We start from the raw sequence: 15808 nt of genomic DNA on the forward strand, positions 1-15808 counted from the left end.
GTAAAAAGTGCACCTATGGGCACAAATGTAAATATTACCACCCAGAACGGGCAAACCAGCCTCAAAGGTCAGTAGCGGATGAACTTCGAATAAGTGCCAAATTATCTGCTGTGAAAACTATGAGTGAGGGAGCCTTGGCCAAATGTGGCACAGGGCCGTCCAGCTCCAAAGGAGAAATCAGTTCTGAAGTGAAACGCATTGCCCCAAAACGTCAGTCAGATCCGAGCATTAGATCAGTAGCTGTGGAGCCCGAGGAAAAGTTGTCAGTAGCACGCAAGTCCGAGGCCAGCTCTGTCCCGTCTCTGGTGACCGCACTGAGTGTGCCAACGCTCCCTCCACCAAAAAGCCATGCAGCTGGTGCGTTAAATACTCGTTCGGCAAGCAGTCCGGTGCCAGGTTCCTCACAGTTCATGCATCAGAAATCCTCACTGGAACACATGTCCAGTGTGCAATATCCTCCTATACTAGTCACCAATAGTCATGGCACCTCAGTTAGCTATACTGACCAGTATCCCAAATACGAATCGTTGGGGGACCACGGCTATTATTCCTTACTCAGTGATTTCTCCAACTTGAGCATAAGTAGTATCCGTAACACAGATTATTACGGGGCTGATATGGACCAGGGGATGTATTCTAGAAACTCAAGCCCCTGTCCTGACAATTGCTTAAGCCATACAAGTAATGATTCTTATTCCTCTTACAATGACTTGTATCTGGGTGTAGCAGATGCCAGTCCAGAAGACAATGTGAAGATCCACAGACTGCCATCGCAAAATCGTCTTCAGCCTTTTTCCCATGGTTACCATGAAGCCTTAAATAGAGCTCAGAGTTACGGAGCTGAGGAGCCCAAGCAATCCCTTCGCAAACAGTCAGTGTCCCACTTAGGCCTACATGCCCAGCATCCAGTTGTTGGAGCACGGTCCAGTTGTCCAGGGGAATATGCTGTGCCTCAAAATGTTCATCCATCGGCTGCGCAACCAAGCCGTGCCTTGGTCATGACCAGAATGGACAGTATTTCTGACTCACGACTCTACGAAAGTAACCCCGCGAGGCAGAGACGGCCACCGCTCTGTCGAGAGCAGCACGCGAGTTGGGACCCGCTGCCGTGTGCATCAGACTCCTACACCTACCACTCGTATCCGCTGAGTAACAACCTCATGCAGCCATGCTATGAACCCGTCATGGTGAGAAGCATGCCTGAGAAGATGGAGCAGCTCTGGAGACATCCCTGGATTGGGATATGTGGTGAGCCACGGGAGCCCCATATCATTCCAGAGCACCAGTATCAGACGTACAAGAACCTCTGCAATATTTTCCCTCCCAGCATTGTCCTTTCTGTGATGGAAAAGAACCCCCACATGACAGATGCGCAACAGCTGGCAGCTATGATTGTTGCCAAATTAAGAACAGGGCGTTAAAGCATTACAGCTTGTTTTGGATAAATGGAAATATACAGCGTACAGGACCCGGAGGAAAACTAATATGAAGAAGGAAGATGCAAATCTATTGTAAATATTTTCTACTAAGATAGTATAAAATTCTGTACACGGTAGCAAGCATACATATGCTGAGGCACTACACAAGAGTTGATTGTATTGTAAATTTTAAGATTTTAAATATAGGGATTTCTAGTGGTATTTTATAGGAAATGCATACCTTGGTGCATGGATAGCTCATTAAAAACTACAATGTCACGTTCCGTGTCTCAAAGCTGTTACTACAAAATTATTGTTAGCAATTATACTGCATGGTTTAGTGTACACTTTCAATTTGCTTACAAGTACCTAATCGGCTTTAAAGGTATGCTCTATGCACGCCCAGATGACCCAGGGTTTCAGCTTTGTCATTTGACACGGCCTACTGGCATATTAAATATTGGAGAAAAAGTAAACTTGACAAAAATTAAAATACTCAGTTTGTAAAAGGAAAGACTGATTTCAGCTTTTGAATGTCAGTATTGTTGGCACTTAAATTTCAAAACTGTTCCCCAAGACTGTCTGTTACATTGTCCAGCATGTTGGCTCAATCCAACAGAAGCCAAATACTTTATTCAGTTAGGACCAAAACATTGAGTGTGCGGGCATGAGCGCCTTTCAGCGAACCGGGCTGTTGGGCTGCAGCTCCTCTCCGCAGAGCGGCCGCGGGCCCGGAGCAGCGCCCGGCGGCGCTGGGAGCTGGGGCGGAGCTGGCGGCCGCTGGGCGGGCTGTGGGGAGGGGCGGGGCAGCTTCTGGGAAAGAGCCGCTGCGGTGGGAGCTGTCGGAGCTGGCCCGTGCTCTCCAGGTCCAAGGGTGTGCATTTGCCTCCCGAGGGCTCTTAGAGTTCCTGTTTCGACAGGTGAGATAATTCTGTGTGGCATTGTTTGCGCAACTGGTATCTTGCTCAGGGTGGGAACCTTTGTAGCTAAATGTCTCCAAAAGAGGCGTTTATTGTTTTTTAAGCTGCACTGACTGGACGCCCTTTTTTGAATCCATTGTATATTTCAACATTTCAAAGCATTACTAACTCGACAGGTCTTGAGCTATGACTTGTTGACTTCTACTGTAGTTTTTTTCATGAAAGCTGAGAAGGCCGGGTTTATGGCCTTTGTTTCTTCATGAGAAGGTGTGACACTGCCTAAATGTTTCTTACTGTGAAACACACGGAACGTGAGGCTGCAGTCAGGGTTGTTTCTGGTGTTTTGATAACGGCTTGCGTGCTGCTTTCTGGTTATCTGTTTGTCTGAGGAGCACAGTCACAGCATTTCCTCCACTTGTGTTACTGCAATGGTTGGTTTGATTCTAAATGTCTTGTGGGCTCTTTATCACGTGCAGAATACGTTCCTGTGATTTTAAAAGAACAACCACAAACAACAAACCAACAGCAAACCATAAGTACAGGTGCAACTATAGTTAATTTATTGAGATTTGATAACCATATCATTTCACACAGGATAAACATCCCTGTGTTGGTACAGGTAGCATATATAATGACCATGTCATTATGTATTTTAAATGAGTCAGTTACACTTGGTGTTTAAAAATAAGTTTTAATTAGTTTGTTATCATCTCTGTTAATGGGAAAAATAAATCTTCAGACATTTATAACAGTTGAGGAAAACATTTAACTCTTGACCGGTTTTCAAAACCATTTCTTACTAACCAGCATTTAATAATTTAATTTGCAATTAATTCTTATTCTCTTCTCTTGCATGGTATAAGCAGCTGAGAGCAATGCCTCAAATAACCAGAAATGACCTTTTGTTTGTTGATACAAATTGTATCTCTTTTTCTTGATTGTATAAAAACTGTGTATAAAAACAATAACAATCTCTAGATTAACTTCAGTGTTACATTTTCACCACGATGTTTGTGACACCGTGTGTCACAGGAAAGTAGCCCATGAGTAATTATGGATATTTTTTATTTAAAATGGGCACTTGTAGTTTATAGACAAACAAGGACAACTTTTCGGAATCAGTTTATTACGTGCACAGATGCTGTGTGTACACCTCGAAGCATTACATAGTGATCTTTTAGTCTATTTATTAAGCAGATACATTCTTGCACTAAACTTAATGTAAAAATGTTGCTGTTAACTCATCTGCATGTGTTTTAAAATGTAGCAGTATGGTTGCTATAGACCCTGCTTTATTCTTAATGGATTAATTTATAATTTATTTAGGTATAAAATGAAGTTTATTGTGCACTCACACTTTCCATCTTGCATGGATTTAAATATTTGTATGTAGAGAAGTGTTTGTTCCCTTCCTCTCCAATTATAAAGATAAGCTGTTTTCAGAGGGGTTTAGTGGGGTTTTTTTGATGTTTTCTACTGTGGAAAACGGAGCAGGGGTTTCTGTGTGAAGTGTTGGGTGGTTTATGGAGATACTCGTTTTCCTAGGATTTGTCTGGCCCTGTTAATTTTCACCGACTTTAGTCCTCCTGACAGAACGGTTCCTTTTCAAACGCCGGAATGCCCCGCCAGTGCCAACCTGCATTCTGTTTCCCTGAGGCACTTGGAGGGCACGCTGCCTTTGTCCAGCAGCTGTTGGCCAGCTGTTGGCCAGCTGTTGGCCAGCTGTTGGCGTCTGTCAGCACAGCGGGCGGGCGGTGTGGCCTTGTGGGAATGATCTGCAGATTTTGTGCTGGTTTAGTCCTCCTGGGGTCACTAAACCTCTGTTCGTGATGTGGTCTTTCCTAATCAGCTACTTTAAGTGATAATTCAGTCGTCCATGTCTGTTTTCTGATATGTTTACGTGCCAGTTCAAAACACCAATACGTTTGCTCATCTTCAGTGCATAAGATTAGATTTCTTCTTACATGGAAGAGTTGATCTTATTAACACCCGAACATAACTGTCTATATTGTAAATACAAGACTTTGTATGAATGCTCTTTTTGAGAGCATAGTATTTAAATGTTTTTAAAACTGTAAAAGAACAGTTCTAGAAACTATATTTTAATAAAATCCATGAAAGTACAGTTCTGGATGGGAAACAAGAAGCGGGAAGGCGCAGTCCTGGGCTGCTGCTGCGGGGCCGAGCAGCAGAGCGCAGGGCTTGGCTGGGGCCGGGGCGGATTCCCCAGCTTTCATCTTTAGCTCTGTTACTTTCACACCGTTTGTCGCGTACAAGTGTGTAACTTTACAGTCATGGACCAAAACAAATGCTTTATGGGACGTCTGCCTAAGTTATTGAACTTTTCTGTACGAATTACATGTCAGTAATATATTAAATTGTGCATACAGATGATTTCACTACTGTTAGTCCTGTCGGTGTTGTATTGAGCTGCAGTGGTTGGCTTTACTCATTTGTAGAATTAAACATTACTGTTTAATTGTTGTAAAATTTTATAAAGCTCTTTGGGTTTTTTTGGTTGACCCAAATATAATGTAAGTCTTAATGACAAAATGAGTGAAAACAGATGTTAAACCAGTATGTGGTATTCGTAAATCTCTGCAGTAATAAGCATGTGCTGCTCTGGTTGCTGCTGCATGTCATTCGTTCACTAGTGACGTGAGTCTGAGCTTGTGTGAAACAGACCATGTGGGTGTGGTTGCTTAGAACAAGCAGAAGGGTCCTAATGAAGAACCAACCAAACCAGACATCTCTCCAGGTGAGTGCCCCCTTCATACTTTAAAGCCAGTTTGCCTCAAATTATGAATTTTGTCATTCTGAAGTTCTTAGTGATAAGGTCAGAACATGCAAAAGATCTGTCCAGATAATTCAGTTGAAACCCCTTGGTGACCAGGCGTGTGTACCAGTGACGCGCACCAGATCGCTGCAGGAACATTTCAGGGGACAGATCTTGACCACGGTCATTTTAAAACTCCATGCTAAATCATTTCTGTGAGACTTATCTCCGCGGAGCTGGATCGCCCCGCAGGACTTGGAGCAGTCAGGTCGTGGATCTGTCACCGATTTCCGTGGCGAGCGTTCAGCTCTAACGCTCCTTTGCGCCCACAGCCTGTCTGGGGGACAGAGCCTCAGTACCTGTACTTCTCGCAACTTTTCAGCTGGAAAAGCACAAGTGCACCGTCACTTACAGTGTTCTCATGCCAGAGTTTAATTAGCCTTTGAAGAGCTATTATACACTATGATTTTGGTCTGTGGTATTTAAAATTTGTAAATGTATTAAACTAATTGAGAGAAGAATCTAAAAGAAATATATAGGCTATAACCTGTTTGCTCCCACTCTGTGTAAAAGGTTTGCACAATTATTTAATAATATGAAATGTTATACTTTTTATATATATACACAAACGTGCTTATTTAATAAAACAGAGCCATTGGATTATTGGTTTCTAGCTTTTTATTTTGTAACCCTCCTTAGGCAAGAGCCCAAAATGTACAGGAGAAAGCAATCTCAAGAAGGAAAAGTCAAGTAATTTAGGAAAACCCCACTGCTGCCGCTCCTGCTCCCACAGAATGAGCTTCAGGCAAAGTACAGAGTTAGCACGTTGAAAACAGACAAATTTTACTAAGTAAACTTTTACTGTAGGGCAAAAAAATTCTATGTAACACAGTATTTTACCAGCATCACTCTTTCCTCTTTGAACTGTTACGTTTGCAGTGGCAGACTCAGAAGTACCAAAGACAATCATTTAAGAAATTTCATACTCTACCCAATACAGTAATAAAAGAACAAATCCTCTTCCCTCAAAATTTCCTGAGGAACTGCTGGGTAAAAGGAAAAATTTCTAAAAATACCAGAAAGGGGAAGGGCTTACATGAAAAATCGCTCCTAAGAGAAAGAGAAGTTTGTGTTCTTCCACATTAGCACTGCTTGTTTTTAGAGAAGGAAGTACAAGGTATCTTCCATTTTAAACAACTTTGGGCTGTCTGGTAAAGAGTAGCTGCAGTAGAGCAGGATGCCAAAAGCAGAACAAAGAAATAATAGTTATATTATGGACATTTAACTAAGCCTTTCTGTGAGAGCCAGCCCCAGGCACCCGTGGAACTGCTGTTCTAACTTGCACTTCAGTGCTCTCCAGCGTCAGCTGCCGCACCTCTGAGCGGAACATCAGCCCATCCTGTCGGCAGCAGCTCCAAGGAACGAGAGGCTCCGTTTCACAAGGCTGCGCTGGCTCCTGCGCCCGTTCCGTTTGCAATAGCGCCGGTTATCAGACTGCCGAGACGGGCTCTGGAAAAGTGCGCTCCAGCAAATCCTTCCTGCAGAGTCCTGCGATAAAGATACGCTTAAACTCCAGTTTTTGATGGGTGATTGCAAAAACCTCCAAGTTCTGAGAACCTTTAATACAGAAAAACCAAATCTAGGAAAAACTAGCTGGAAGTCTTTTTTTCTCAGCAACTGTCCAAGAAGGTACTCGAGTCCATTTCTGCAGGAATCACAGCAGCTCCAGCGAGGACCAGAGTGTTAGTTACCAACCTCAGCAAAATCCTGACAGAAGTAACAGCAAACACAAAGTGTCCTCAAACCAGCACTTGAAAAAAATGGTGAGAAAAACATTTTTGATGGTATTTACTGCCCTATAGTGTGTTCATCCATGTTATAACTTGGCTTGATCCCCGAAGCTCCGTATGGAATCCTAGTTAGAGAAAACCGCAGCACAATCTCATCCTGGAAAATCATACAGGACAATATTGGCGTCACTGAAATATGAGGGGCTCCACAGTCCAGTTAACGAGGACCTGAGAGAAAAAGGAAAAGCAGGATCCAGAAGGGAGGTTTGCCTTTAGCCAGCTGTACTTTTAACCACAGGAAGAAAAAAAGAGCAACACTAACGTGTTCTGAAGTACTCAAACTGCATTTGACAAACATCAACTAGAGCTAAAAGTTCATGACCGTGGTTAAGCAAGACAATGGTTACTACACGTGGAACTTAAAACACACAAGCTTTATAAAATACTTATTTTACATGTAAAAATCTAAATCAGTGTATCTTCATTAAAAGAAATATATCCTGGAGTGCCTATTTCCCCATCACCATGGCCAGTTCTTCCATGCCACTCACCTGGTGCGATACCGAAGCTGCAGAGCACTCTCCTGTCTTAGAAAAGCTGGAGGCCGCTCTTTATTTTATGGAAGTCATTCTGGGTCCATAACAGTCCTGACCCAGGGACATTCAGTTCCGCAGAGCTGCCAGAGGAACAGAAATAAAGCACATAAGCAGAGAGGTGGCTCAGCAGCTCACATCAGCAGAGTGACTTTGAACAGTGCTTTAAACTTGATAACGTTTGATTTCCAAACCAAAATGTCAATTCTCATTTTTAGCTCTGATCATTTACCTGCTGGAACGTCCTTAGTTTTTAATCAATTTGCTCAAGAGAGGCAACAATCCTAACGTGACAACGGTACCAAAGCACAAACCAAATGAAAGGTCACCAGTTCCTAACAATTGTGAAGGAGACATAACTTCAGAAATAACCACACACCAGTTTTCATCTGAACCTTCACCTGTCCTCTGCAGGCAGGAACACCAGTGACCAGGTGCGATGGAAACTCAGCAAGCAGCAGACGCGAGAACAGTCAAAGCTACAACCGCTGCAACGACCGCACATCCTGCGTGTGGAAACGAGCCGTCCCGAGGGCTCGACAAGGGCCACAGAGACCAGCGCGCTTAGAGAGGCTTTGCAGGAAGCTGGTTGTGGGGACACCCGCAGCGTGCAGAGTCATTTCTTATTCTACAAGGTGGCTCATTCTTGCAGAAGTTACCCAGTTAGGGCTGAGTCGCAGGAGATCCCCCAGACAATGATGCATTTACACAGCTTGCTAACACAGCACACAAAGGAACAAGGAACAATCTCCAAAGCTGCAAAACCCGTCTGTTTAAAGCATAACATATATGTTTTGCAAAGGACGTCAAGGCTGTCACAGACACCAAACTGAGTAAGTGGCCACTGTGGGAGGGACAGCCAGGTGGTGCGGGACGACCGGACAGGCTGCCAGAGCGGGCTGGGAACAACCTTAGCAAGTTCAGCAGGGACAAGTCTGAGCTCTTGCACCCGGGAAAAAAAGGGTTGTTGGGCTGCCCTGGGGGCTCGAACAGACGTATGAACGAGGTTCTCAGGGACAGGGGTAGTGCCAGTGTCAGGTTAATGGTTGGACTCGATCTCAAGGGTCTCTTCCAACCAAAATGATTCTGTGATTTATATGCTGTTCCCAGACAGCAGGTGCTGTCAAACACAAGGCTTAAAGAACACTTGGAGAACATATGAAAAGTTAAATTTCATCAATGAAACAAATCTTAAAAGGATCCACTTGAAACCTGGTATCTGACATGGTGAGGGAGAAAAAGGGAAAATGCAATTGTCTTGTGCATGTTTTTCAGTTTCTCTGTTCCTTACGCTCATGCACTCCGAGCTCCAAAATAGCATCCTCCAGGATAAGAATATATTCCGCGGCTACTCACCATCTTACCCTTCAGCACACATTAGCCATCCCTCTCACCTCTTTATCCATCTCGTCCTTAGGACAACAAAATCCAGTCATTACCCACCACCACTAACTGATGAGCCCCATTTCTGCACTGCCAGTGCCCCCGCCTGAGGCAATCCCCAAAGAACTCGGTCAGCACCTCCAGCCTCAGAAACTCCCGTCCCATTTGCCCAATCCGCCCCTGCTGCCAGGAAAACTGGCGCTGGATAAACGAAAAGCACATACGCCTATCACAAAAAACCCAAAGTGCCTGCCCGAGGATGGCAGCGGCTGTTCGAACTTTCAGAGGTTGCCACAGCAACACTGAACACAAACTGACGACGCACACACAGCACGCGCCAGAAACCGCACAACAGAGCTCTGTCCTTGGGGTCAGGGAGGAAGAAGCAGTTCCGAAGTATCCAAGCTTTACAGGAGCTTATCTCATGTTAAACAAAACCAAAAACCTCCGCAGACAGAAAAGAATTTCTGCAAAGATGATGGAGATGTTTGAAAAGTTTCATTTAAACAGCAACTTCAAGCTACACACCAAAAAACCTGATGTCTTTTGCCAATGTTCAGTACCAGAATAACTGGCTGTAGGCAGGGGCTGCTGCTCAGAGCTCCTAGAGACGCATGATTTCTCCCTTCAGGTCAGAAGAGGAACCTGCCAGAGGCCTCACAAAGCCAACAAAGCAGCAGTGGAGTCGGAGAGAAGATGGCCGTGGCTTTTAGGAAGGACGTGGCCCGTTGCCTATGCTGCAGATGCTTTTTCCAAGCATCTTACGGGTATTTTCGAAGGACAGCACCAAATTCTCAGGATGCCTCACGCCACAGCGCAGCAGCCACCGCGAGCCCGGCAGAACGGCTGTGCAGACAAGCTGGAGGGCAGGATGAAAGCACAGGTTAACAGCAAACAGCCCTTCTGGAACAGCCCCTCCAAAACGCCTTTGAGGGGGAGGCACAAAACCCACAGAGCCGCAAGACAGCGGCAACATTTCCACGCGGAAGAACATGTGAGAAGTAGCCAAGAAAACCTGTTCCTCTGCCCCGGGCAAGTCAGACACGGCTCCCGGTGCCACACGTCCCGGGGCACACGGAGGAGCTGCTGTGCAAGGGAATGACAATGAACAAGCTGCTGCTTTAACACTCCTGACGAAACTTGGACTGTTTCCAGGCACAGCTACAGGGATAAACAACGTTCTGCTCCTTTTGGTTTGGGCTAACGACAGGTTTTCCTCACGTTTCTTTCTGAGCTTTTTCCCTTGGGCTCCTGCCAGGCTGTGATCTGATTCACGGACAAGTCCTAGAAAGCAAAACCCAGAGAACATCACCGAGAGTATGGATCAGCAACAGCTCGCCTGTGCAAAAACACCCAGCAGCGTTTCCAAAGAACAGCTCACAAGTAAGAAAATAGTTCATTTTTAACTATGAGAAGCCACTTCAGTATCTAATTAGCAGTATAAATATTTTTTTCTCTTTTTTTATTAAAATAGAGTGACTCTACGGCTATGCATTCTTTTAAACACACATGTTGCAGGTTCTTTATGACCAAGTACAAATCTGACTTTCCAAAACTTTTTACAGCATGGAGGAGAGAAAAATACCCCGATGAGTCTGTTATGAGAAAGAGGCCTTTCAAAAGACAGCCGTGCGTATTTCCTGAACTATTAACATTCAGGAAGAAGGGGGGATAAATGCATCCTAGGAGATCTTCCACAGCATGCATCCTGCTGTTGGGGTCCAGACCGAGCTGCACGTCGGCTCCAGCATACAAAAATACTTGCGCTAGCTGAGACCAAAGGTCTGGGTTGCCTGTCTCCAGACACCTGAGTCAGCACACAGGAGCAGTGTTCCCAGCCACCGGCCAGCGGTTTGTGCATTAGAAACTTGCCGAGCCAAATGCCAGCCTGGTGTCTGGAAGCACCTGTTGGCGTGTGGGTGTTTGGTTTGTGTTTGGGGTTTTTTCTTCAGATCCTTTAAACATGCATCTTCGCAGACTTTTCAAGCAAGGATCTCAAATCACCTTTACAGACGTCGTAACTCCCAGAATCACAGTTCCAGCTTCCATTGTAATGACATTGTGACACTTTGCTCTTGAAGCACAATATGGAAAGCAAGCTTTGGAAAAACAGAAATCTTACCCACTTTTGACATTTAAGAGAGTTACAAAAATCCTAACAAGTTTTACCTCTCAAAACTCCTTCCAACAATCCTTACGTGTCCTCCAAATCCAAATAATTAGATCACATTTATTCTGAAGTCACAAGAGGTGATATAAGTCAGGGACAGACTGGAAGCTTTACCAAGTCACCATTTAATCGTAACACTCTACTGCTTTCGCCAGTGCTGTAAAACTACTGAGACCTGAACGGCTTCCCATAACTCACTGCAACAACTGAGCGTCACAAAGCAGCCGCAAGCACCAAAGTTCAGGACCAAGGAGAGATTCCTCCCTCAGGTGTCACAAAAGCAAACTGCAGTCAGCCTGCGGATACCGTCCCTCCCCATCTTCGGCCTTTCCACCAGCGCACCTCAAAGTGCTTCGCATTTCAGAACGAGCCCTCCTTCCCACGCAGGACCAGCAGTCTGGGAAACCCAACTGGGGAGACCAGCGTCAGCCTCCCAGGGCTTCTAGTCCTGAGCACTTCAACTGCAAGGCCACGGTTCTTCCCTTATTCCTCCCAGTGTATCAGCAGGCAGATTCCGCAGCAGCTCTCAGCAGCTTATTTTAAAAATTCTGCACTTCCAGACTAGTAATTCTAAGGGATCAGCGGACTGTACCGCACTAACAGCATCAGAGAACACTGAAGGTTGCCAGCACAGTCTGAAGAACAGGCTGTTCTGCTATTACACTATCCCTGCAAAAGTCCTTCCAAACACACACATTACTTGAAAAATCTGTGAGAAGCACAGTTAGTATTAATATTAGTATTAAAGATCGCAGCAGATACTTGGGTCAAACTATTTAGTCAAATAGGAAATAAAAGGAAATACCATCCTTGTTCGCATCATATAGTACAAGGCACAGAGAGACAAATGTGTTTCATGGTTCAGGGGCATCACAGCATCACTCACCTTGTACTGGGTGTTTTCCACTCATCTCTCGCCGGCTGATCGAGCAGAGACATCATGGAATAATTGTCCAACATGAGACCATCAGGGTCATCTGTCTGACCTGGGAGCTTCCCAAGAGGGAAGTCTTTCCACTGCACTTCATCTGGGTAAAAACAGTACAGAAACAAGAAGTCTGAGCTCCCCAGAGATTTTCAAAGCTCCCCCCAAGTCCACAAATACTGTCTCATGCAACTCAGCCGCTCAGCAAAAACAAACAACCCCAGGCACTCTGCAAAAGTCTGAACTATAGTTTTAAGTAACTTTATTTCTAACCTTTACTATCTCTTCCAAAGAAAGTCTCAGTAGTATGTGAGACAACAGGGACACACGTGAGTCTTGTAACATCATGGACTCTACACAGTGCATCTCATCCAAACCACTGTGAAACAATGACCTTTAAAAGAAACCCCACAGTATTCCAGAACAATGCTTCATATTTACCTTCCTCTTTTAAGCATACTTTTGTTTGAAACACATTCATTGACTTATATACATTAATTTTAGAACGTCACTCTGCATGCTTCTGTAAATGGAAAGACCGTTAGTACCCAGATGAAGACAGAAACAGCAGCTCAGCACCAGCAGCTCATTCCTCCAGCAAGACCGAGCAGCTTCTCCCGGCTTGCTGAGAGCGCCAGCTGCACAGCGGCCGGGGAACCGGACCCACAAGTGTACAAGGGGACAAGGCTGGAGAAACCTAAGTAACCAATAAAGACTGACAGGTGGGATGGGATGAAATGGCCAAGAAGAACATGACAATGTCTTGGAAATTTTGCTATTTGGTTTTACGAGCACCTATTGCTATTTCCTCTCCAGGACTTTGTATCTGTTGAATTTGGCTTACAGAGGGGACCAGAAACTGCACAATGGGAAACCATCCACCACAACTGGTAACATCAGAGAGCCCAGCCCTTTGTTATTGTGGTGCCAAAATTTCAAAGGCAGTTCCCAATACAGAAATCCCTCTTTAAATCTCATTCTTATTTCACATCTAACTAAAGATACAAATTATTTTGTGTCATTGCATTGACAGTAAGATTTCTTGAGTCCGTGTGCTTTCTTGATGGCAGACACTTGTTTCTGGAAAGCTTGACAGGAGCTCAGCAGTGAGCAGCAACCAGAAGCCTTCAGAAGACAAGGGACTCCGCTCCAGCGAGCCAGCAACAGCCACACGGGCTGAGACCCCTGCTGTCCACATACAGCTTGGCCTTCTCCTTCTCTTTGCCTGAAACCAATTTGCTTTGTGTACCTGATACCTGCTCAAAAGCCCAAGCACCATCCTAAAGCACCAACAGCTGTATTGGTTTTTCCTTTTAGACCATTCCTGGGCATTTACTAGAACACAAAAATCTTCACATAGGACAGTGCTTTCTAAGTGTTTTAATTTTACAACTAAAAAATGGGCAGAAATGGCATTTGGTAACATCCAACACAGCTGTAAGGCAAACACCATTATATATCTTTAATAGGCTAAGACCTCTCTTTGGGGAGTAACCCAGTAAACAGCTGATATCCCACATGTTGTCATGGGTTTGCATGTACCTACTGGCTATAGTTTCCAGTTGTTTAAGGATGATAACACAGACGTTATTCAAACAGAAATTAAGTTTACCCACAAACAATGACATAAACAGAATCTTCACAAAAATGAGGTGGTTCAGGTCATAATGCCTGTTCCCTCACTGAAAGCCTTGCTTGATCTGAAGCAAAGTCACTGAAGCAGAGGACAATGTTGCTTGCTCTCAAACCACCCAGCTCTAAAAAGCTGCTCACATCAGCGCAACTAAGCCAAGCTGCTCACATCAGTGCAACTAAGCCAAGCTGCTCACATCAGCGCAACTAAGCCAAGCTGCTCACATCAGCACAACTAAGCCAAGCTGCTCACATCAGCACAACTAAGCCAAGCTGCTCACATCAGCGCAACTAAGCCAAGCTGCTCACATCAGCACAACTAAGCCAAGCTGCTTAGGCAGACTGGTTGTTTTTTTTTTTTGACCTGGGAAAACTTCCCTGTGAGTGGGGTATAAGAGTTCATTGTGATCTGATGGCTGCTGTTCTTCCTTTAAACATCAGTTTTCCTCCACCTCCACTCCACCAACCTCCTCCTCCTCTCTTCAAGTCTCTCCATAAATCAGTCACCCAAAATCTCCTTAGCTACAGAACCCTCCACCGCAACAAGTACAGCTACCGTAATAAAGCTAATGAAACAGCGGGTGTACTGTTTATTCCCTCTAAAAACTTGCCTCACGCAAGAAAGGAGTGAGGCCCCCCCCGCCGGGGCAGCAATCTTCCTGGAGCGTGGAGCTCAGAGCACGTGACTGGTGCTTTCCAGCACCGCCACACTGGGCCTTGCGGTTCCCCCGGGTCTGACAAACAGAAGAAATGTCCGTATGCTTCTTGCCATTTACAGCTGGCACATATGCTGCCCCACCAATTGGATACGCTGAAGTTTTAAACAGTTTGGAAAAGCCTGCTATGAAATGTAATGAGGTAGTAACACTCGTGGAAAAAGCACTCACAGTATTCTAAGTATTCAAGAGAGATGACTCCTGCACATAAACAGAAGACTGGAAAAAAGCAGAGTTTTCAGAGATTTGGCACTTAGATCATCTTGAAGCACACTTCCAATTCTGGCCAGGCCCAACGGGCTGAGATGCCTTTGTATTTCAAATAACATTTGCCAGTGACACAGGTTGTCTAAGCCTTACAAAGTCACGTTTACCTGCAGTGACCTGCCAGGCGGACCCCTGCAGCGCTGCCCTTTTCTCAGCCAGAGCCACCACGTTACCAGGATGAGCGAGTCCTTCCAAAGGATTTGTTTCAGTCACCATCTCTTCTTCCTCCTCCACCTCCTCTACATCATCATTTCTCTCCAGTACATCTTCTTGTTCCTCTACAGTTTGCCCTTGATTTTTAACCTGATTTTCTTGCTTGGCCCTCCACTGTAAGCTCTCAATAGTGTAAACTGGCTGTTCACCGCAGTCTGAAGAGAGGCCTGTGCAGGACAAGGGGCCAGCCCCTTCCGTGTAAACAGAAGCGAGATAGAGAAGGTTCTTCCGTGAAGAACGTGACAAGCGAGGTCTCATGACTGTGAGTATCCTAGAAAGGAAAAGGCCAACACAGAAGTCTTACAAGCAAAAAAGATTCCAGATGAGGGTTTATCAAGCTGAACAGAATTTTATGTGTGCATTTGCTCCAGGACAGCTCACACACGTATCTCCTAAGAGGCCAATCTGATTATTCCCTGCTGGGTGGATGCCAGGATGCTCCTGTTTGTGATTAAAGACTTGGGACACTTCTAACTGAACTCCCGCGTTGCTGTTTTCATGTGAAAAAGTTACCACTTGTGCTAAACGTGACTCTATAAGCAAGTCACTGCAATGTGAGTGCTACCAAGTCACTTTTCTTCTGACCAGGTTGCTTCTTTAACACCTCCCCAGATAATCTCCGCTTTCATTTTGAAGGTGGGATCCTTTTAAATTATCCTTGGTCTTGTCTTTGTAGAATCAATGGGGAGGTGAGAAGCAACAAGCAGGGCTTTTTATGCACCTGCCCCCATCTCTACTAGATGCAAAGGGGAGCGAATGCTGCTGTAACCCAGTGCATCACACGGGAGGGGCCGGAGCGGTTCCACAGCACCGTCTGCTGCCCTTGTCTGCGCCACAGGGTCACACTTACAGCTGCAGAAGGTGTGGGGTTGCCCAGCAGGGAGCTTCCAAGCAGTTATCCGTCAGTCTTATCCACTGCAAAGGAACTTTGTGGAGGAACAGGTCCTTCCCAGACACCTGCTTGTTAGACTGTTGTTTTTTCTTTGCTTGAAAGAAGACAATAGA

The 15808-nt window shown here is 45.1% G+C and overlaps 2 protein-coding genes across 7 annotated transcripts in view; one reads left to right on the forward strand and one right to left on the reverse strand.

The window, feature by feature from the left end:
- The window catches only part of ZC3H12B (zinc finger CCCH-type containing 12B), a 52724-nt gene that overhangs the window by 17695 nt on the left and 19221 nt on the right, over positions 1-15808 (forward strand). For 2 of the 4 annotated variants that reach the window (XR_010475569.1, XR_010475570.1), the window contains exon 6: positions 1-2338. Coding sequence is in view for 2 of the 4 variants with exons in the window: in XM_065077271.1 (XP_064933343.1) it covers positions 1-1421 (1421 nt within the window). In the remaining 2 variants the exon portion in view is untranslated. Of the gene's footprint in view, positions 5775-15808 lie in introns of those variants that run through there. The other 2 variants (XM_065077271.1, XM_065077272.1) reach the window with 1 other exon arrangement.
- LAS1L (LAS1 like ribosome biogenesis factor) overlaps positions 5775-15808 on the reverse strand; it is a 20582-nt gene continuing 10548 nt past the window's right edge. The window contains exons 10-14 of one of the 3 annotated variants that reach the window (XM_065077274.1): positions 15654-15789; positions 14698-15074; positions 11937-12078; positions 7456-7580; positions 5775-6662 (exon numbers count right to left, since the gene is read on the reverse strand). In XM_065077274.1, the coding sequence (XP_064933346.1) occupies positions 7493-7580; positions 11937-12078; positions 14698-15074; positions 15654-15789 (743 nt within the window). In that variant the 3' untranslated portion in view covers positions 5775-6662; positions 7456-7492. Of the gene's footprint in view, positions 7133-7455; positions 7581-9996; positions 10165-11936; positions 12079-14697; positions 15075-15653; positions 15790-15808 lie in introns of those variants that run through there. The other 2 variants (XM_065077273.1, XM_065077275.1) reach the window with 2 other exon arrangements.

Source organism: Columba livia, chromosome 12 (assembly GCF_036013475.1).
Source record: "Columba livia isolate bColLiv1 breed racing homer chromosome 12, bColLiv1.pat.W.v2, whole genome shotgun sequence".
NCBI classification, from domain to species: Eukaryota; Metazoa; Chordata; class Aves; order Columbiformes; family Columbidae; genus Columba; species Columba livia.